The sequence below is a fragment of the Pelobates fuscus genome, chromosome 5, assembly GCF_036172605.1.
Source record: "Pelobates fuscus isolate aPelFus1 chromosome 5, aPelFus1.pri, whole genome shotgun sequence".
Lineage (NCBI taxonomy): Eukaryota > Metazoa > Chordata > Amphibia > Anura > Pelobatidae > Pelobates > Pelobates fuscus.
The window spans coordinates 16,337,642-16,361,132 of record NC_086321.1 but is presented as its reverse complement, the minus strand read 5'-3'; the positions used below and the strand labels follow the sequence as shown (position 1 = coordinate 16,361,132).

The window sequence follows — 23,491 nt, the reverse complement described above, 5'->3', positions numbered from 1 at the left end:
TTGGTATACGGTTAGCGTTAACTACCAAAAATATATTTAGATTCTAGACTTATTAGGCATTTAACAATCAGACCTGATACCTGAATCATTTTTGGGCTCTTTTTCTTTAGTTACACTTGATGTTTTACAATTATTATAAGGAAAATAGTGATTCTCACCCCCAATATTGTCCCACTTTATTCATACTTAATGTTGTGTTAGGTATACATTTAGGATATTAAAAGAAACCATTTCTGTCCTTTAAAAACAGTACATAATATGTATGGGTGCACTTAAAGAGAAACCCTTAAAGTACAGAGGAACATACGCATAGCACACATCCTAGGGTTTGTTTTGATTCAGAAGTTGGACAATAGTCTCCATTCTAAAGGGATTAAGGGGAAATGAACCATCACGTTCCAAGATTTTTTGTATTATATTTATTTATCCCCTGTATTTTACAAATATATGTTTGCAGTTTGAACAATAAAATGAAGTTTACAAATCCACAACGCTATTTAACCCCTTAAGGACCAAACTTCTGGAATAAAAGGGAATCATGACATGTCACACATGTCATGTGTCCTTAAGGGGTTAAAGGGACACTATAGTCACCAAAACAACTTTAGCTTAATGAAGCAGTTTTTGTGTATAGATCATGCCTCTGATGTTTTTCAGCTCAATTCTCTGCCATTTAGGAGTTAAATCACTTTGTTTCTGTTTATGCAGCCCCAGCCACACCTCCCCTGGCTGTGACTGACACAGCCTGCATGAAAAAAATGTTTTCATTTTCATTCAAATGTAACTTACTTTAGAAGTTTTTATCTCCTGCTCTGTAAATTGAACTGTAATTACATAGAGGAGGCTCCTGCAGGGTCTAGCAAGTTATTTACAGGGCAGGATACACATTCTAATTAAACAGAATTTGCAATAAAGGAAGTATAAATATTAGATGACTTTACAGGAAGTGTTTAGGAAGGCTGTGCAAGTCGCATGCAGGGAGGTGTGACTAGGACTGTATAAACAAAGTGATTTAACTCCTAAATGGTAGAGAATTTAGCAGTGAGGCTGCAGGGGCATGTTCTATACACCAAAACTGCTTCATTAAGCTAAAGTTGTTTTGGTGACTATTGTGTCCTTAGAACCTTTCAATCATTACTAGTTTGCAGTCAGCAAAGAGAGAGGATGTGTTCCCTGGCTGTGCCAGAACTAAACTGTGTTGTGATGTCAATATTGTTTTTAAACAAATGTAACGTCACTTGACAAAAATACAACACAAGTTAGATGTTATTTTTTTTTTATGTTTTAGCAAATGGTGTCATTTCCAGGAGCTTTCCTTTAACCTCTCAAATAATCCTAAGTGGCTGATTAATTGATTTTGCACTGAGTTCAGAATGAAGACGAGTCCTTTAATGGATCCAGCCAGTAAAACATAATGTCTTCAATAATTAAAAATTCAATTATAGATGGGCAGGTGGAATATTCACAAAGTGTGTAATGTCTACAAAAGCAGCCGCCCATGAGTGATGGGAGTTTGGAGTGCAGGTCTAACGAGTGTATCTATTTGGCCTTGTATTATTCACGGTTTTGTTTCAGTCAATATAATTTGGCGTGTTTTGCATTAATAAAATAAAATACCGGTACATTGAAACCCACATCTTATTCATTCCTGATATTAATAATATTGCCGCTTTTTTGCAATTTTAATTATTTGTTTTTATATCAGTTATCAATGTTTGTGCTATTTACAAGCGTGACGAGGGCCTAAGGAATTTTTCAGAGAAGCAGCACCTATAAATAGCGTAACTGGAGCGACTGGTTTACGTTACTTTGCAATGGTTACTGTTGCCAGTTCCACCATTTTAAAAAAAAATTGTATCACTTCCTCATACAGAAGGTCACATATTGATAGAGTTTCCTTGTGGTGTACAGCATTCATATGCTTCAGGATTTCTCTTCTCTTTCATGAATGATTTCTGAACTGCAGTTTTTCACATTTTTATATGTATGTGGTACCTGGTCCTGTGTGTCTGGTAACAGGACATCCAATGATAACTCTCAGACAGACATTGCTGTATTTGGTACCTGGCCCTGTGTGTCTGGTAACAGGACATCCAATGGTAACTCTCAGACAGACATTGCTGTATTTGGTACCTGGTCCTGTGTGTCTGGTAACAGGACATCCAATGGTAACTCTCAGACAGACATTGCTGTATTTGGTACCTGGCCCTGTGTGTCTGGTAACAGGACATCCAATGATAACTCTCCGGCAGACATTGGTGACAGGAACTGGCCAGGACTGGTGGTCCATGAGGCTTTGTCTGGAGGAGGGTCTGGCTGTGTTATTGGAGGAGGTTGGTGATGGGAGATAACCCCCCACTGAATTCATTCATCCCATCCTCCTTTGGTAACAAAGCGTGAGCTCATAGACTGTGCTCTCCACTTCACAGAACTCAGTTGACAATCAGCCAAAAGGGGCAGGTTGCAGCTTCCTATACCTCCCCCTCCTTCTCCAGCAAGCCTTGTGGACTCAGGACTTCACAAACTGCCTGCCCTCTGCTTACATTGCTGTACTGGGCACTGGGCTCATCTCTCTACTGTACCTGGCATTGCTATACAGGGCACTGGGCTCAGCTTGTACTTGGCATTGCTAGACAGGGCACTAGGCTCAGCTTGTACTTGGCATTGCTAGACAGGGCACTAGGCTCAGCTTGTACTTGGCATTGCTGTACTGGGCACTGTGCTCAGCTTGTACTTGGAATTGCTGTACTGGGCACTTGGTTGGAGAGAGTATACTCTGGGCAGAGAGAGCCTTGTGTCGGGGGAGAGAAGGTACAGCGTTTGGAGATGGATTCTAGGCTGCTGAGAGTGTTCTCCTTGCTGACTGTGCTGAGTTCATTACATGGAGCTCTGTGTGAGTTACAGGGTGAGTAGCTCTGGGCATTGATACAATGTATATTCTAATAAGAGAGTATAGAACTGTATACACACTTTATTCTGTATTGAAAGCAATAGAAACATGTTTTGGGGGAATGCTGTTAGTTTTGATCATTCTGATATGTTATTACAATGCATGATATGTAAGCCATAGCTTTGGGGGTTTACAAGGTGTGAATTATAGAGCACTGACCATATACTCACATTGTAAAACTAGAACAAGTTTATTAGGTTCTGTTCTACATCTGTTATTTTGGTGTAACATGTTCTGTCCCCTTGTCACTGTGAATAGATCCCTGGGAGTTCATTGCTGGCTTCCATTGGCTTTTGTTTGACATTTCTCGGAAAATCAGCCTTTTTACCCACCATCTGGCAAAGTGTGAATGTCTCAGACAGACTCACAATGCCCTTTACAGCCCACAGGGGGTTAAATAACACTTTCAGTGCCAGATTGGCTTGTTAAGTGCTCTGACTCTTCAAAGATTTTCTGCAGTCTCCCCCTTTAAACTCTAAGCTCCTAAATATTACACACTGCAATGTATTGGCCCTACGATTTAGTGCTCAGGTGATTGTTAGGGTCGTTAACCCTTTTATTTTAAGTGCAAAACGTTGGGTATCCCTGTTGGCACTCGAACGGTTAAACCACAGACAGCTCATAGAATGAGATTCACTTTGTGACAAGTTCCAAGTATTGGCTAATCCCATCAGGACCAGAACCTTCAAAATCTGTTTATATCAATAAAATACAGTGTGCTATTGGGCAGGAACGGGTTAATCAGCCCAAATCTGGTTAAACAAAGATCTCAGTAATTCAGCTGATAAAATATCTCTAGGAAGAGTGCTAAAACCATATCACCATTTCTCCTTTAAGTTTAATGAGAATATTTTATTGCTTTGACCAGGAATGATTGTGTTGCCTAATGTTATTATTATTATTATTATTATTATTATTTTTATTATATTTATTATTTATATACAGTATATACCAGTATGTTCTCACTGAGAAAATATTTACATTATAAAAACAAATGTGACATGAATGATAAGTATCACTGATAAAAGAAATACCGGTACTTTCAATTACACTCTGGGGTTTGTTCTTTTTACTGTGAAATTTGGAGAAGACAGGGAATGCATTTGTATGCGCAAGCAATAGAAAAAATAGAAAAGCCAGATTGGTAAAAAAAATAAAAAAAACCATAACTTTTGTAATTCCACCATTCTCTTCCACGCTAGTTTAGGGAATAATATATATATATCAATATAGGATAAGGAGTAAATCTCCAATTGAAATAAGGGTTTGACCCATTTCTGTATGTTCTCTGGATTTTGTTTTTAGAATTGTGTCCTGTGTATGGCATATTATGCTCTTACAATGTATTTATACCTCCCCCCATTTTCCATTTAGCCGCATTCATCTTGAATTTATTTATTTTTCTGTTCCCATTGCTTAATATCAGTTGTGTCGCTCCACATTTTATGGTCTATATGGACCTTGACATCAGTGTTTCACAAATCGCTGATAACACGTTTTACAGCATGCACGTTTATTGATAAAAGAAATATCAATATTTCTTATAAAATAATATAATGCCTCCCAGAGTCTAGATCACACAAATCACACAACATCGTGAGACCCCCCAGCTTTCCCAAATTCTGTTACAGTCCCACATTTGGAAACCTGTCCTGTATTGGTGGGTTTTCCTGGTTATAGTCCTAGTGTTGAACATCAGACATTAGTTGAAAAACGCCACAAAGTATTGTCAGGAAAATGCACGTATTTCCTGACAAGGATCTGACAATTAGCCCTGGCACAGCATGGCGTTTAATGTAAATTCTGTGCCAGGCATCATGGGTAAAGAATCTTTAACATGGTGTCTTGGGAAGATGGCCTTGCAGATCACCCAGGAGTGCAGTGGAGTTAATATTGTCCGTACTGGTCTCTGCTGCACACCTTGCTGAAACTCAATGTGAATTCTTTAATAGAGCTTCCTTAAGCGAAATTAAATGGAACTGTCCCCAAATATTTTACTTTTATTATCGTTGAATGTGCATCAAACTCAATGCTGCATAACCCGTTTAGATATTTAATTTAAGCTGAAGCCTGAGGTAAAATGTATCCCTAGCACTAAAAAGACTCTTGTGACATTAGTTTTTTTTTTGCATATTTTGGAAAAAACCCTGAATGTGATCTTACTCTTGGTGAGATCTCCTGTCTATAGCTCCTGACGTTTCATTCGGCAGGAGCTGTGTCATTGCTGGACTCTCGTGCATGCGCAGCACTACAACACTGAGGTCTACGCAAGGGACCGAGGGATCCTCTATGGACCAACTCTTGCGATCAGGAATAAGATACCCTATTCACATAGGCGTTCCTAGCTACAACTCTGGGAACTGACAAAACTCAGTCCCCTGTCAAGTTTGTCAGTCTGGGATTTCAAAACAAATGTAGGTGTCACCATTTTGTCCTATGGTATCTTTTGATTGTGTTGGAATTTTAATGACATTGAAATAATAATAATTATTATTATTATTGCCATTTATATAGCGCCAACAGATTCCGTAGCGCTTTACAATATTATGAGAGGGGGGATGTAACTATAAATAGGACAATTACAAGAAAACTTACAGGAACGATAGGTTGAAGAGGACCCTGCTCAAACGAGCTTACATTCTATAGGATTCTGTCGTTCTGATACTCAATAGAAATATTTCAGTCATAGAGACGCTTTAAAGCTGATGTCTCTGTAGGGACCAGTTTGATTTAAACATGTTTCATTGTGTACACTAGCAGGAAATATTACAGAGAAAGTTTGAAAGCAGTTTATGTTCATGCAAGCAGTCAGCAGCCAGTGCCTTTCCTGACTAATTATGTGCATTTTTATTGCACCCATTCTAGATAAGATAAACAGCTCTCCTTCCCAGACCCAGCAAGTCAAGGTTCACACAATGCAAAACATTCCACAGCAATGACATCATGTAGCCAACCACTACACTCCTTTTTTGGCTTTAACCTCAAATATCCCAGCCCCCGGTTAGAGTTGCAGACCCTCTGTGTGTCCTGTGTTTACCATGCTTTCTGTGCACTCAAGGTACAATCGGATTTCCAGGATGAGACGTCAAGCTGTGTAAACTTTATTTTAAAACATCTATTTATCTGTTAAAGTGCAAGGGGTTTATTGCTTCGCAGGAGATATTTAAAAAAAAATAAAAAAAAAATATATATATATATATATATATTTTTTTTTTTAAACAAAAATGATCGTTGACGTGTTTTTATTCATTTATATCCACGGGAGGTGATCTTGTAAAACACACAATTTTACACCCAAAAATAGCAACACCAGTGAAATAAATAAAATATAGGAATAAGGGGGTTATATTCTTAAATTCTTGTTTTAGTGCTTTACCTTTGCAAATGATACGTAGGAAGAACACATCGCATGGGTCTACTGCTGAAAGTTGTGCTATATACCGTGTAGACAACAGCTTTCCAGAATAATACACAGATAAAAAGATTAACATAGAGATATGATCTGCGTTATACAGGGTAATACTGTCATACTGCCAGGCCTGCTTCCTCATACTTCCCAAGTGTCATATTTAGTCTCTATTTTTGGCCCAAATCCTATTTTCTATCCTAATGTCCCTCTTTTCTAGGAGCCCATAGTGTTACTGTGTCTGAGTGTATAAAAGAGCTGCATGTAACGGACCGTTTTGCTCACCAGAGGTTAAAAACCGTTTAGGCGATATTCCCCTTCCCAGATACACCGACAGCTACTGTAAGCACCAATCTCCCGAACTGAAAACACATGAACCCTGGAAATATCTGAACAGGAAAACCATACGAAAGGGTTACATTCCTGGCAGTCAGCATACAATCCAATTCCCCCTAATAACGAAACGACACTTTGTTTTGAGGGTTAAGCAGAATCTGACTATCCTGGCACATACAGTCTCTTTTATTTCCAATCCACAACCACAGTACAGCCCACAGGGTATTACAGAACAACCAATCAATACGTACAATACACACAGACCCTCCCACACAAAATCCCCTCTGTCTCCCCTCTGTCTGTGATATGATTACTGAACACAATGGGTAATCTCATTATCACAGGCAGAGGACTACAGTTTTTACACAATATTTATAACTTCTAAAATATACATGTCACAAACATAAAACATACATTTTTATAAGCAGCATACTCCAAATACAAACATATGTCAAAATCATCCAAATTGGTCCATTGGTTCAAAAGATAGATCGAAGTCCTTTGTGACCAAATGAAGCATGGCTTTTCTGCCCAAAACTAGTTCCACTGAGTCTTCTATCCTGGATATAATTGAGAAGTAATCCAATTATCTCCAAGGACAGAGGCAAAACTCCATTAAGCACATGGCAGTAAAAAGACAGTAAAATACAATAAAATACACAAGGTTACATTTATTACATAAAATACAGCCATTCTACCTATCCCCAGATAGCTTAGATCTGAGCATACATTATTACCGGATGGCGCTCAGATCACATAGATACAGTTCAATCACCATGGAGTCTTTCGTACAGTCTTTCAGTATACGGCTGGGCTCCATGGCATAGCTATCTGGGGTAGCGTGGCTTTAACAGTCCGCAGAAAGGCACAAATAAACCTTTTGGCAGGGAAAATAACAGGTTTGAACTGCAGGGCCATAGTCAGAAGGCAAGAGGCGGCCAAGCAGCCCCCTCCAAAGACACGTGGCGAGGTCGGTTTCGCCACACTCCACAACAATAGTACTCCCAGTAATGTGCCTTTAAAAGAACACTATCGACATTCAGACTACTTCAGTACATTAAAGTGGTTTGGGTGCAGTGTCTCTGTTCCCCTTAGTCCTGCAGTGTAAATCATTGCAGGTTTACAGAAGCTCCAATGCTTATCCTGCAGGCCTAAGACTGCCTCTTGTGCCTGTCAATCAGACAGCCACTATACACACTTCCTGGATCCCAACAGACTCCAGGTACCCTTACTGACACTGGACGTCCTCACGTTTTGCATTAGTACATCCAGTGTCAAGTTAAATCCCAGGAGGAAAGCATTGGCCTATAGTGCTCCCAGCTGGGAAAGGGGACATGACTGAGGGGGTCCAGAGGGCACTGTAGTTTTAGGAACGCGGATTTGTATTCTTAAAGGAACACTATAGTCACCTAAACAACTTTAGCTTAATAAAGCAGGTTTAGTGTATAGGTCATGCCTCTCAGGTTTTACTGCTTAATTCACTGTCATGTAGGAGTTAAATTAAATCACTTTGTTTCTGTTTATGCAGCTGTAGCCACACCTCCTCTGGCTATGATTGACAGAGCCTGCATGAAAAAAAAAAACGGTTTCACTTTCAATCAGATGTAATTTACCTTAAACAATTTTATCTCTTGCTTTGTAAAAATAACTTTAAAGGACCACTATAGGCACCCAGACCACTTCAGCTTAATGAAGTGGTCTGGGTGCCTGCTCCAGCTAGGGTTAACCCTTTTTTCTATAAACATAGCAGTTTCAGAGAAACCTTCCTATGGGGAGCGCTGTGCGGCATTGCCGCGCATGCGCATTAGGTCTCCCCGGCCGGTGGGTGGGATCAGTCTCGCCCACCGGCCGACGGAGTCAGTAGGAGGAGCGGCGCGGAGGAGGAGACGGCGACGAGGGAAATCGTCGCGGCCTCAGGTAAGTGACTGAAGGGGTTTTCACCCCTTCAGCAACTGGGGATTGGGGGGTGGGAGGGAGAGGGAACCTGCAGTGCCAGGAAAACAGATTGTTTTCCTGGCACTGGAGTTTTCCATTAAGTGTAGTCTTTTTATATCCTCATGTATTTGTCATGATATATTCAACGACAGTCTGTCTTGTGCTACATATTATCAGGGTTATTTACAAAAGTGATAATTCTACTAAATTCAAAGTGAATTTTACATTTTAGTCCAAAGTAGTTGAAACATAGCTGTCTTAGAGATTTTCCCAGCTCGGCTATTTTGACGTTAATTCTAAAATTCACTTTGAATTCTCACTTTTAGTAAATAAACCTGAATGAATGACAGTATTCACGTAAGACACAAAAAGAGTACAGACACATACAGACATTGCTTAATATCATACTCCAGCGTTTATCAATTGGTGTTCTGCAGAACCTGGGCTTCCACGAGAACCAAATCGGGATTCAGCCGCGATTTGTCCACCAGGTGGCCTATGCACTTAGAGTCACCCGATTGGTATTATTGCTGCACAGGGGGCCTGTGGGGTGCTGCAGAGAGTGACCAGGCCAGTGCAGTATAGGCCAACTGGGAGGAAGTGACAACATGTCGCTTCCTCCCAGCTTCACAGAGCAAGCTGCACGGTAGGAACGGAGGGAGGAGGAGGCTGGAGGCAGGGGCGCACACAGCAGCATGGAGGCAGAGGAGAGGCTGGAGTGAGCTACTGCTGCATGCTCACTCCCATCAGCCTCTGTCAGGATCAGGACCCCAAGCAAGCCACCCTCCTGGATACACAAGGTAAGCTAACAGGAAGGTAGTTGCAAATACAAACATTTTAACGTGTATCTGTGTGCCAGTGTATGTATCTGCGTGTGTGTATGTGCCAGTGTATGTATCTATGTATCAGTGTGTGTATCTGAGTGTGTATGTATGTGCCAGTGTGTCTCTCTGTGTGTCAGAGTTTGTACCTGTGTGTCATGGTGTGTGTGTGTATGTGCCTACGTGTGTGTATTTGTGTGTGTATATGTCAGTATGTGTGTATCGCTGTGTCAGCTACCACTGCTTCTTCAAGACAGCCAATATCCACCATCCAGCTACCCCTGCTGCTGCAAGGCAGCCTATATCCACTATCCAGCTACCCCTGCTGCTGCAAGGCAGCCAATATCCACTATCCAGCTACCCCTGCTGCTGCAAGGCAGCCTATATCCACTATCCAGCTACCCCTGCTGCTGCAAGGCAGCCTATATCACTATCCAGCTACCCCTGCTGCTGCCAGACAGCCTATATCCACTATCCAGCTACCACTGCTTCTTCAAGACAGCCTATATCCACTATCCAGCTACCCCTGCTGCTGCAAGGCAGCCTATATCACTATCCAGCTACCCCTGCTGCTGCAAGACAGCCTATATCCACTATCCAGCTACCACTGCTTCTTCAAGACAGCCAATATCCACTATCCAGCTACCCCTGCTGCTGCAAGGCAGCCTATATCACTATCCAGCTACCCCTGCTGCTGCAAGGCAGCCTATATCCACTATCCAGCTACCCCTGCTGCTGCAAGGCAGCCTATATCCACTATCCAGCTACCCCTGCTGCTGCAAGGCAGCCTATATCCACTATCCAGCTACCCCTGCTGCTGCAAGGCAGCCTATATCCACTATCCAGCTACCCCTGCTGCTGCAAGGCAGCCTATATCCACTATCCAGCTACCCCTGCTGCAAGGCAGTCTATATCCACTATCCAGCTACCCCTGCTGCAAGGCAGTCTATATCCACTATCCAGCTACCCCTGCTGCTGCAAGGCAGCCAGTATCCACTATCCAGCTACCCCTGCTGCTGCAAGGCAGCCTATATCCACTATCCAGCTACCCCTGCTGCTGCAAGGCAGCCTATATCCACTATCCAGCTACCCCTGCTGCAAGGCAGTCTATATCCACTATCCAGCTACCCCTGCTGCAAGGCAGTCTATATCCACTATCCAGCTACCCCTGCTGCTGCAAGGCAGCCAGTATCCACTATCCAGCTACCCCTGCTGCTGCAAGGCAGCCTATATCCACTATCCAGCTACCCCTGCTGCTTCAAGGTAGCCAATATCCACTATCCAGCTACCACTGCTTCTTCATGACAGCCTATATCCACTATCCAGCTACCCCTGCTGCTGCAAGGCAGTCTATAGTCACTATCCAGCTACCACTGCTGCTTCAAGGCAGCCTATATCCACTATCCAGCTACCCCTGCTGCTGCAAGGCAGCCTATATCCACTATCCAGCTACCCCTGCTGCTGCAAGGCAGCCTATATCCACTATCCAGCTACCCCTGCTGCTGCAAGGCAGCCTATATCCACTATCCAGCTACCCCTGCTGCTGCAAGGCAGCCTATATCCACTATCCAGCTACCCCTGCTGCTGCAAGGCAGCCTATATCCACTATCCAGCTACCCCTGCTGCTGCAAGGCAGCCTATATCCACTATCCAGCTACCCCTGCTGCTGCAAGGCAGCCTATATCCACTATCCAGCTACCCCTGCTGCAAGGCAGTCTATATCCACTATCCAGCTACCCCTGCTGCAAGGCAGTCTATATCCACTATCCAGCTACCCCTGCTGCAAGGCAGTCTATATCCACTATCCAGCTACCCCTGCTGCAAGGCAGCCAATATCCACTATCCAGCTACCCCTGCTGCTGCAAGGCAGCCTATATCCACTATCCAGCTACCCCTGCTGCTGCAAGGCAGCCTATATCCACTATCCAGCTACCCCTGCTGCTGCAAGGCAGCCTATATCCACTATCCAGCTACCCCTGCTGCTGCAAGGCAGCCTATATCCACTATCCAGCTACCCCTGCTGCAAGGCAGTCTATATCCACTATCCAGCTACCCCTGCTGCAAGGCAGTCTATATCCACTATCCAGCTACCCCTGCTGCAAGGCAGTCTATATCCACTATCCAGCTACCCCTGCTGCAAGGCAGCCAATATCCACTATCCAGCTACCCCTGCTGCTGCAAGGCAGCCAGTATCCACTATCCAGCTACCCCTGCTGCTTCAAGGTAGCCAATATCCACTATCCAGCTACCCTTGCTGCTGCAAGGCAGCCTATAGTCACTATCCAGCTACCACTGCTTCTTCATGACAGCCTATATCCACTATCCAGCTACCCCTGCTGCTGCAAGGCAGTCTATAGTCACTATCCAGCTACCACTGCTGCTTCAAGGCAGCCTACCTAATAAGCCCCAAAGTATTGAATTAAACTTAGCGTTAAGACACTAAAGAACCATAGCAAACAGAGAAAATCTACCCCAGGATAAAGTTAAAAAACATAGTAGTGCATCGGCATATTTATAAAGTTTACTCTTTCTTTTGTATCTAAGTTTCTCTTAAACTCGTTACATTGTATCCTCTAAGACATTGCTACTATCCTTACCACTAGGACCATTCATATCAGCTACCCTTTTCTGCTAACAAGGTCTTTTAGACCACGTTACTGCATGCAGCCAAGATTAGTCATTTGTATAGACGACAGGACTTCTCACTTGGACATAGCATGTCCAGGCACTTTGTCACCTATAGCTGAGACAGAGCATGGGATGAACGTTCCTACTATACTTTGAGCCAGACTGTAAATATATATGTATGAGAGATCTGTCTACATATACTGGTTTCATCCAACAATATATATACTACAGATACTGATCTCTATATATACACATTTCTATGATTATCCTTACCCCAGGTTTTTAAAGGTGTATTGGTTTTTGTCTTGCACACGGTGGGTTGTGCTCACACCTTTTTTACGTGGATTTGTTTATATTATGTGTATTTGGTTTTTAATAAAGTCTATTACCATTTATGATATTTTAATAATAGAGGTAATTCTAGTGAGGTGGGTCCCATCTATTTTTTATTTGGAGACCTAACCTCACTTGTTCTATGTTTTAAGTGTTAATAAATGAATTTGTTTAATATTCTATTCATTTGGTTACCTGGAATTAAGAACTTGTATCAAGAGGTTTTAATTGTTGCACAGCTAATGGTTTATTAATATGATACGTTTGAGGTCCTGTAATTTATCCTCATATTAAATGGTCTCTTGAAATCCAGCATCCTGCATGCAGAGACAAAACATGAAATATTGGTTCCAGAACTACATTTTGTTCTCTATTAGACGGAGTCTGGTTTGGAAATAAAGGGAAGCCAGAAAAGGAAGAATTAGTCATTACATAAACATTCTGCTGCAGCGGCTACCCGCGTCCCAGTATATCATAAATATATCCACTCTGCTCAATGCTGTATTACTTATCAGAACCCTTTCAAACATCATTGGGGGAAACACGTTGGCCAGGACGTGTTTTATACTTACCTCTTTTGCACTATTTCTCCAGTAAGTACTTTGACAGTGTTTACTGCGGTAAGTGAATGAGGAGCAGTCACTTTCTGGGAGGTGACCATAACAGTTCTGGTTTAACAGGCAAATGCAGGACAGATATTGCATTACACAAAGGAAGACAGAATGTGACCAACATATCACGTGGCTTTAGAGTTTCACTTGCCATCTGTCTGTCTCTCTCACTCAGTGTTCCATGTTTTAAAGCATAAACACAAATATCCGTGTGCTCATTTAAGTTGGTTATTAATGTATGCAGAGATGTGCAGGAATGCGGATACAATTAATTTAGTCCTTACACATACAGTTCCTCAGCTCGCTAAAGTGCTTCGTGTGTATAGAGTGTCACAGTATTACGCACATTGATATATTACAAACTGAGTAAAGCGTGTTCAGTTCAAGCTAGCAGTGGGATGAATTAGTTAAACCCATATAAAGGAACATACAGATGCAATTTTCCTTTATAAGTAGAAAATTGTTTGAAGTTTGACGCCAGTTTAAGGAATATCTTGTTTTAGATCTTTTTCTCATGCTAGATGACTGGATGGAGCTGATTATGCCCGCGTGTGGGAAATGAATAGTTTGGCAGGAAAAGATAGGCACTTTGTTTCTTTGAAGTCACTTTGAAGATGGTCCCCTTATGTTTCCGTTCTTATAAAACCACTTGTCTAATGAGAAGCATACACTGAGCAACGTGTTATTAAATATGTATTGCTGTTCAACACTATTGAACAAAACTATGAACATTATATGTTACTTGAGTTGAATGTTTTTCGTTTTTTTCCATGTGGTTTACCATCTGCTTTTTAACACAATTTTTACAACTAGAACTGGGGCCATTTAGGTTGGTAAAAGGGGGGGAGGCTATGTCCACCCCATTATTTCACTGGTCCAACCTTAATGTAATGGGGCCTTTCTAGTGACTGGGCAGCTGATATATGTGACAGGTGGGGCCCCATAATCTAAATAGTAATGAGCAGAACACTATAATGTTATATTCTAGTAATCTAGTTCGGTACAGCAGGGTTCCTCGACCTTTTATGGAGAAGTACCCCTGCGGGTATCAATAAAAATCTATGGAGTAGAAGTACCCCTGCCTCAAGAAAGTAATTTCTATTGATTTACGTTCAAAATTAAACATGTAGACATTGATATTTAAGTTAATCTGATATTGGAGAACAAGCCTGATTATATGACATATTGACAAATGTAATCTGAAGTATAAAAGTCACACAATGAGAATATAACACACGTAATAGTTACACACAGAGGACACTGACACACACACACATTTCCACCAGAGGAAACTGACAAACACACACATATACACACTAACACACATACACTTACAACAAAAATAAGGTGATAATGGCTCTGATTCAGAGGTCAGGTGAGGTGGCCAATGAGTCAGTGCCAGGGTGCCTTCTGAATTACTCTCCCAGCGAAGGGAATAACCCTCAGATTATAGTGAGAAAAAGGGAAGGAGGAAGGGCCAAAAAGAAGCCCAAATGGAGAGTAATGAGGGAAGGGAGGTCCCTACCTTTAATAATCCTAAGGGAAACACAAGTAAATAAAATAGATAGGCAAGGAAAGTACTAGACCAATCCTGGGGGAGTGTTAAGACAGCTGTCCACTAAACAAGGAGACAGACTGATCTTAGTCCTAATTAGAGATAATCCCCCATACGGATAGAAAGTCTCCCAGTAACTTAATACAGAGTGATAGAGAAAACTTGGAAAGGTAGGGCTATAGGAAAAACAGTATTATAGAAAAATCCCTACTAAACCCCAAGGTTGCTGAGTCCAAAACAGAGACTCCTGTAGTAGGTAGACTGTCCCTAAGTACCTCAGCACAGTGGATGATCCACTCGTGCCTACCAGGATCCAAGTCCCTACCAAATACACTTACAAATTTTAATTTTTTTGCTTCAATTTACATCTTCTCCGGTTTGCCAGTAGCAGAGGGTGATGAGAGTTTACCCATTGTATGATGTAGACCGGGTAAATAAAGCTTTGCAATGTTACTGTGATGGGGAATCTGTGGACCTGTTATACACAAATCCCTTTAAAATATTATCAATGCAATGTGCTAGCCACATGACCAAGAAAATGAAAAATGTGCTAGCCACATGACCAATAAAAATATGTTCGCCACATGACCAGTAAAATTAAAAGTGATTTTATTGTTATTTATTCTTATTTAGTCATTCTTTCTCTAGTATGTTTTAACTTATTTATCTATCTGTATTTTTTTCCAGGTGCTCATTCAAACAATATAACCATGAAAGGCTTCCACAGTTTTGATGTTGACAGCGACTTTGACGAAATCCCACTTGATGAATTATTTGGATCTGGAGAAGGATCAGGAACTGTTGCCATTTCTCGAAGCCTCAGTCCTAAAAATATAGACCAGAAAAACGTAACAAAGGAAGCAGAGCATTATCTGTCCAGCGGGTGGATGACTATTTTTGTTCCATCCGTATACATGTTGGTATTCCTTATGGCACTGCCACTGAATATAATGGCAATCTTCATTTTCCTCGTCAAGATGAAGATCAGGAAGCCGGCCGTGGTCTACATGCTAAACCTGGCAGCAGCTGATGTATTGTTTGCAAGTGTGTTACCGTTCAAAACAGTGTATTATTACTCAGGAAACAACTGGATGTTTGGAGCTGGAATGTGCCGTATTGTCACCGCGGCCTTTTACTGTAACATGTACTGCTCCGTCCTACTCGTGACGTGTATCAGCGTGGACAGGTTTTTGGCCGTGGTCTTTCCAATGCATTCCCTTTCGTGGCGCACTTTGGGTCGATCTTCGCTGGTCTGTTTTTTAATTTGGGTGATTTCCATAGCAAGCACTGTACCTCTCCTAGTGACCGAGCAGACAAAATATATAGCCAGATTAGACATCACCACCTGCCATGACGTACTAGATTTGAAAGACCAGCAGAAATTTTATGTTTATTATTTTACTGCTTTTTGTTTGGTTTTCTTTTTCTTGCCTTTAATCATCACCACTGTCTCCTATATCGGGATCATTAGGAGGCTTAGCTTGTCAAACATTGAAAACTCATGCAAGAAAACACGAGCTTTGTTTTTGGCTGTTGTTGTGTTCCTGGTCTTTCTAATTTGTTTTGGGCCAACCAATGTCATCTTCCTAACGCATTACTTGCTTTCCGCAGACGAGTCTCTGTATTTTGCCTACATCCTGTGTGTCTGTGTTAGCAGTATTAGCTGTTGTCTCGATCCACTCATTTATTACTACGCGTCTTCTCAATGTCAGCGATACGTGTGCAGTTTGCTGTGCTGTAAGAAGCTTCCTGAGCCTGGCACCAGTAGTACAGGTCAACTAATGAGCACTGCGATGAAGAACGACAATGGATCAACAAGTGTCAAAAACAGCATCTACAGAAAACTTTTGACTTAAAACATTATTTAAATTTTGTTTTTATTTCACGCAGGTATGTAATCATTGATGTATAGTTTTACCGCTCCGTGCTGGCCTCCTCTGGTCATGTGACTGTACAAAATGTCTGGTCTTCCTCGAGTAGATCAGTTTCTACTACACGGTGAGAAGAAGGTACCTTTGCACCAAGCTCATTCTACGGGACATGTGTTCTTGGGTCATGAAAAGAAGGGTAGACGTGTTTCTTCATTTCAATACTTCAGTACTTCAAGTTTCTCTTTTTCGCAGATCAGTAAGTTAGTGTATGTTTTGTTGATCTGTGACATTACCTATTGGAATATACTATAACTTTAGAGGAGATCTATACATTGTGGAAAATCCTAAACATGAAAAACGTTTTGTCCATAATATTTTGTGAATTGTAATGGGAGTCTAAAGAGTTCCATGTTATACAGTATTGCATGTTTAAGTGAATTAATTATTTATATCTAAACATCCAACAAGCGCAGAATATCTTGGTCTATCAATCACCTGAATGTGTGTTGGCAAAAAAAGTCATTTTTGAGAATGAGCAGGTTTTGCAGTATAACAGGAGATAAGAACAGGACAGTCCCCAGCTGTTGGTTGTAGATGAATGCCATTAGCCAATGTTCTATCTTTAAAAAATGAAGATAGTGGTACATAGAACATAGAGTACATAGTGCATTTTTTTTCTCTCTCTACTTTTATACCATAAATTATGATTAAATTATTTAGTTTAAGCTGAAATAGTTTAAACTAACTTTGTCAAGAATTAATCAAACAATCACTAATTGTCTTTATCTCCAAACTAATTGGAGATCCATTTCAAATAATTATTAGGTTGAAAACCAGACCTACCAACTTTAATATGAAGTGGGTGGCAGGTGGGCTTTACCATGACGCAATCAGAATCACCAATAATGTTCCCGCAGACAAAGGGGCATCATGTCATCCCAGCCTGTACTGCCCCAAGACGACAGTCTACCCTGCTGGGCAGCTGTTGGGGATTTACTGAGCACTAACCCTAAGTTACACATTCGCAGTCCTCCCAACAGAGCTGGACTATAAGGTGATCAAAGGGGAATGAGGGAAAATGGTAAATTATTAGAATTTCATGTAATTTTTAGCACATGACTTCCAGTTGCAAACAGCCACTTACTTACTTACCTGAATATGTAGATTTACATTACCTAGTGCAATGATTAAAATGATTCTAAATAAATCTGTACCATTTTTTTTTTAAACAACTTTGAAAAAATCTGTGATAACTGTAATCTTCCATCCCATATATGGTACAAGGTTACATCAACGCTCCACGCACATTAATCACTACGGCTTACCGTAGTGGTGATGGTGTAAGGAAGCTATGGGTAATGTCTCTGCGACTTTTGTTGATACTATTTTCAAGGGGGGATTGAAAAACTTGGGATCTTCTTGGTACCGAAGTCTTTCCCTCTACTGCTAACTTCTCTTCCTCGTTATTTCGTCAGAATAAAACGTTATTCAGACCTGTTTAGAACGATTTGACTACACTCATAGCTTTCTTGCATCATCGCCAATACAATGATCTGTAGTCATACAATTATTTGTTCTAGTACAATAAGCTGTGGTTGTTATAGTGCTTGAAATATCCTTTAAAACCAGCGCACAGTTTGACCGTAACCAGTTTTACGGTTTTCTTTAATCGATTGGAAACTGTTCATTCTGAGTTTATGTTGCAATCTCATTGCCAGGCAGTAGATTAGTTTTCTAACCTGTAATTAGTTTGGAGATAAATGCAATTAGTGATTATTTTAATTACATCATTTTTAGAGAAGACCAGCTTTTATTATTTCAACTAAAACGGTTTATATCATCATTCTATATAGCAAACGCAGTGAATCTCAAAATCTTATGAAGTATCAGACTAATAGCCTCCTACACACATTCCAGGGTTCCTTGGTGAATATGATTGAATTCATGTTTCTGGCAGTTCAATCTGGTTAAATTAAATTATGGAAGACAAATACTCAATGCATGACTTTATATTTCCTGTACTGTGTAAGACTGAATTGTATAGCACCGAGTACACACAAAGAATGACTATATTGGTTCTACTGATACAAAAATCATCTACATGATGACTACTGAAGTTTTACTTTTTACTGGTTGATATAACATAAAGGTCTAGCTCACACACAAAAAAAAAAAAGATATTTTTGTATATATGTATATGTCTGTATCTTCTCGAGTTTCTATGCCCAAGAGGGGCCCCTCAAAGTTTAACTTGAGTTATGCAAGTGATGAATAACAGTTGTTGTGAGTCATACCTCAACGATACGCTGAATTGGCTGAAACCACTTGATGATTACTGGTGTTAACACGGTCAAGAAGGAGCAGGTTAGGGTAATTGTGGTGAAGGTTGACTGGTTTCTGAATTTCTTCTGAAGCTTGAGATGGTATTATGTTCTGTTCAAACACTGTCCCTTAATAAATATTGGTTATGCCACGATTTTAAGAAAAAAATGTGATATTTAAAAAAAATTTGAATTCTTATTTCCAAGCATCTGGCGAGCCAGAAATAGGCTGTTATTACAAATATTGTAAAGCACAACTCTTACCACACTCAGGCAAACAGTGAGACACACACATAAACGCACACGTCATTGGTGGGCTGACTTCCATTTGGGGGGTGAGAGAGTGTTTTAGACACACGCACACACATGCCACGTGTCCATTTATCTCCTACTTGTTTGGACATTAGTTTTAGGATTAATAAACTGTGGTTGGCATAATTCCGTTTTACTTTTTCAGTGTTTTGTTTTCCATCCCGGCTTACACTTATATGACGTATGAAACATGGAGGTACTGCCTCACAATGTTCTTTCGCCGGCCCGTAAATGCTTTGTGTTTAACGTACGCTAATCCTTTTAACTAAATATTTCCGTGCGGTATAGAGTTTCTCCATCAATAGATTTATAACAAGTAAAAGTCATAACATAGAAAAGGAATCCAGAAACACCGGCTAAGCGAACTCACACACAGCTGAGGGCTTGACGGCTGCTTAGAACATATGTTTTCTATAAGCGAACGCCAAGTGTGTTAGTCATTGTGTCCGTTTAATGTAAATTTTCTTTAAAGTGATTTATATGTACAGTTAATTCCCTTTGTTGAAATTAGTATGTGTGATGTAGGCAGCTGGTTCTTTTTTCAAATCCTCTTCTGCAATATTTGAAATCCACCCCTGCCATCCATCTTCATTTTTACTTTTATAGAGCACCAACAGTTTCTGTAGCGCTGTACAGTGGTATCAAAATCCACTACTGTGCTCCCTTCCATCCTAAACTACATTCAGATTACTTGATTCTCTCACGTCCTTTGGAATATTTGACCCTCACCTGCTTGTTTGGGCTGGGCCGTCTTAACCTACTCTTCCTGTATGTCAAAACATCTTTTGGTAGAATTAAACGTTCATCTTGTTTCCTGTTGTACAGCGCTACACAATATGATGTTGCTATAAGTAATTGTAATTGTTAGTCTGACATTACAGAGCTCTTACCATTCCCTTGTAAATATGATACATAACGCTTAGAGTTAGACTGGTAACACTTAATGTTACAAAGCAATGTTTACGGATATAAAAATGTCAGTTTTGTCAAAGATCTAAGAGTTTAGCAGGACTCTCTTAAAGCACTTATCAGAATAGTGCGGCAAGCATTCGTTAAAAACACCCCTCCTCCCCTCCCTGTAGCACCTCCGTGTTGAGGGTGATATTATCACGACTTGATGCTTCCTTGACTTTGGTTGGAGAAGAGGGTATGTGTGCCTAGGCAACCCTTCATAGTGCCATGCTTGTGCCCTAGCACATTGCGTGGCTTGGGATAAATGAATTGACATGCGCTGGCTGGGCCAAGAGCTGAGAATATTAATGAAATAGTAGTGTGACCCAAAGCAAACTAGATTCAAGTAATATTAGCTTTTTCTGTCCAGAATCTATGGTGTGCATCTGTGTGCTCATCTGCCATCCTTTGTAATAGATATCTTCTGAAATTAGGCCATTGACATAAATGTGTTTGTTCCCGATGCTATAAATGATCTGTTTTGCACTCTTGATAACTTATGTAAATATTTTGTGTATTTTGTATTAATTGTATATTTATATTATATGTTTGGCATTGTACATATTCTCCTGTTTGCTTTTGTAATAAATGTGTGTGTTGCCGGGTGTTATCTTTCTTTGTGATTGTTTTATGTGTTGAGTTTTAGATTTACGTTGGCCTTTGTTAGAAGACAAACATTGTTATGACACAATTCAGCTCTGTGAGTTTCTCTGGTGAGAGATCATGAATTGAGAAGATTATTATACTTATATATCTTTCACCAAGTGGAGGGTGGACTATGGGGGCAGGAAGGCAAGCGTGCCCTCCCAGTTTTTGTGGTAACAAAAAAAAATAATAATAATAAAAAAAAATGAAAGTGTGCCTTAGGAAAGAGACTTTACATTGCATTACCTGAGTTTAGACCCCGTAGATTTGTTTAGTGGGCTCTACTAGAATTTGTGGCTTCCAGAGCCACTTCAGCCTATATTTTGTATTGTCTTCTAGTTCAGTCACTGGGTAACATCATTAACGGGTGGTTCAGGCCATATTGAAGTGGTTATTGCTTCTCAAATATGTATCTATATGTTTATGGGGTTGAACGGATCATGACTTCTCAGTGAGTCATGCATTGAGAGGTTTCAGAGAAACATGTAATACAGACCTCAAAGTCCACAACAAATGAAAATAAAACTCCGCAGCATTTCACTGTGTGGATAATAATGGATAACACTACTGCAAAGAAAAACACAAAACAGGGAATTACACGTACACATTCCTTCCAAGTGTCCCTATTTACGAGGGACAGTCCCTATTCTGGGGAATACAAACATGTATTCTGACATTATAGTGTTTAACTACTTACTTTTTCCCACGTGGCACTGGTCTCACCGTGGCTGGTTCCGCCTCCTTGGCTCAGATCATCAATCTTGATTATCTCAGCCAATCCAATGCTTTCATTGGGAGCATTGGGAGGCTGATGCACGTTAGCGGTAAAAAGTCAAACTGAGCCATTCAGCATCTCCTCATTCATTAAATCAATGGACCTCACAGAGGATCATTCAGTGCTTTCATGCAGAGCGTGGAGATGCTGAATGTCTGTGCTGCACACATTAGCACTGACCCACGAAGCACCTCTAGTGACCGTCTGAGTGAACGCTACTAGAAGTGTTACTAGCCAGCAATCTAAACACTATTTCTCTGAAAAAGCAGCATTTACAGTATAAACCTGCAGGGACAGGCTATAGACACCAAAATAACAGAAAAAGGCTGCGCCAAGGAAAATCAATATATAAATGACAATATGGAATAGCAATTAGTCCAAATACAAAAGAAAGTCTTATCTAGAAGATGCTCCTATGGAGAATGAGAGATCTGTAGATGCTTGGTCAGAGAAAGGGTCGTCGCTGTTCTCCTTCTTGGGAATTCACTCGTATGTGAAAGATAAAACAAATACAAAACAGGATAGTGCAGTACGTCTGGTAGTAAAATGGATAAAATGTTAAAAGCTGGTATAAAACTCACATTTGTAAGAGCTACAACTTGCTCTAGTGTAGAAGGCGTACAGCGGTACAAGCCCCGCTTATGGGATATAGGGAAAATTTCCTCTGTCAGTGGTGTATTCGACGCTCAAAGATAAAAGAGAGACAACCAATAGTGCTCACTGGGTAAAATAGTGAATATAAAATACGTATAAAATGGTACTCACAAGAGAGGAGCAGACCGACTGCTCCTTGAAGATAGCGCTGGTGGTATTATCCCCACCTTGGATTGCTTGGAGTCCAGGATATTAAAAAAGGTAACAAAATAATATACAGTGTAAAAAAAGATAAATGGCACTGAATAAAAAGTGTCCAAATAGTCTTTAATATGTTAAAATACACGTTAAAATTTCCACAAACGCGTTTCGCCAATACGGCTTCATCAATATGGAGTAAGAACCTGATACCTGGCAGAGAAAGGTTTAACCCCTTAAGGACACATGACGTGTGTGACACGTCATGATTCCCTTTTATTCCAGAAGTTTGGTCCTTAAGGGGTTAAATAACAAATAGAATCTTTAAAATTGGTGCCAAAATTAAGGACAACCAATCAAAATACAAGTGGTGAACAAATAGAAATATACATAAAAAAATAAAATGGTAATAATAAATATACAATTTGATCTACTTATTGAAGCTTATTAGGCTGGAGAATATTCAAAACGAGGTGTATTTCGCATAAAAATTACAATATTAGTGCGGTCACGTGACCGGCAATAAGACCGCATTGAATGCTGGGATATGTAGTCGGACGTCGGCGCGCACTGCCCAGCCGCCGGCGTCTGGGGGAAGGAAAACGTCGGCTCGAATGTAATTGCGGCCAACGATTATGAAGAGGGGGCGGAATAAATCATGACGACGGCTGGCGCGTAGCCACGGTCGTCGTCATAGAAACCCGGCTAAACAGAAAAACGATAGTTAGCATGCAGCTAACTATACGAAAAACTCGTTTGTTTTCCACATAGCATGTCCGAGATGTGCAACTGATCTTAATGTCCCATTTTGGTACAGTGCAGTTACCGCTCATGAGTAAAGAGTGCTTCAAGGAAAAGCCAAGAGTTACCGCAGTTTACACATTGTATATTGGATTTTATTATTGGGGAGCAGGGCATTGCTTTGCAGTGAATATTTGTAGATAAGTTGAACAATATTTCGCTCACAGTTGTCCTTTTCAAATTGATATTGATATTGAGGTCCATAGGCATTTCTCTAATGATAACGATGTTTACAGAAATATTCCTAATTTTTACTTTAGGGACACTATAGTCACCAAAATAATTCCAGCTTAATGAAGCAGTTTTGGTATATAGACCGTGTCCCTGCAGTCTCACTGCTCAATTCTCTGCCATTTAGGAGTTAAATCACTTTTGATTCTGTTTATGCAGCCCTAGCCACACCTCCCCTGGCTGTGACTCAAACAGCCTGCATGGAAACAAAATAGTT

General features: G+C 40.6%; 1 protein-coding gene across 1 annotated transcript; it reads left to right on the top strand.

The window, feature by feature from the left end:
• The first annotated feature begins 2,699 nt into the window (after positions 1-2,699).
• On the top strand, positions 2,700-16,600 carry LOC134612382 (proteinase-activated receptor 1-like). Its single transcript, XM_063456724.1, has 2 exons — positions 2,700-2,905; positions 15,263-16,600. The coding sequence occupies exons 1-2, from the start codon at positions 2,827-2,829 to the stop codon at positions 16,429-16,431; spliced, it is 1,248 nt and encodes a 415-aa protein (XP_063312794.1). The 5' UTR covers positions 2,700-2,826; the 3' UTR covers positions 16,432-16,600.
• The last annotated feature ends 6,891 nt before the right edge of the window (positions 16,601-23,491 follow it).

Bases quoted from the DNA above. Each gene is read 5' to 3' on its own strand.
- LOC134612382 (XM_063456724.1), top strand. From the start codon at position 2,827: ATGGATTCTAGGCTGCTGAGAGTGTTCTCCTTGCTGACTGTGCTGAGT. The intron at 2,906-15,262 runs GTGAGTAGCTCT...ATTTTTTTCCAG, and splicing joins AGCTCTGTGTGAGTTACAGG to GTGCTCATTCAAACAATATA.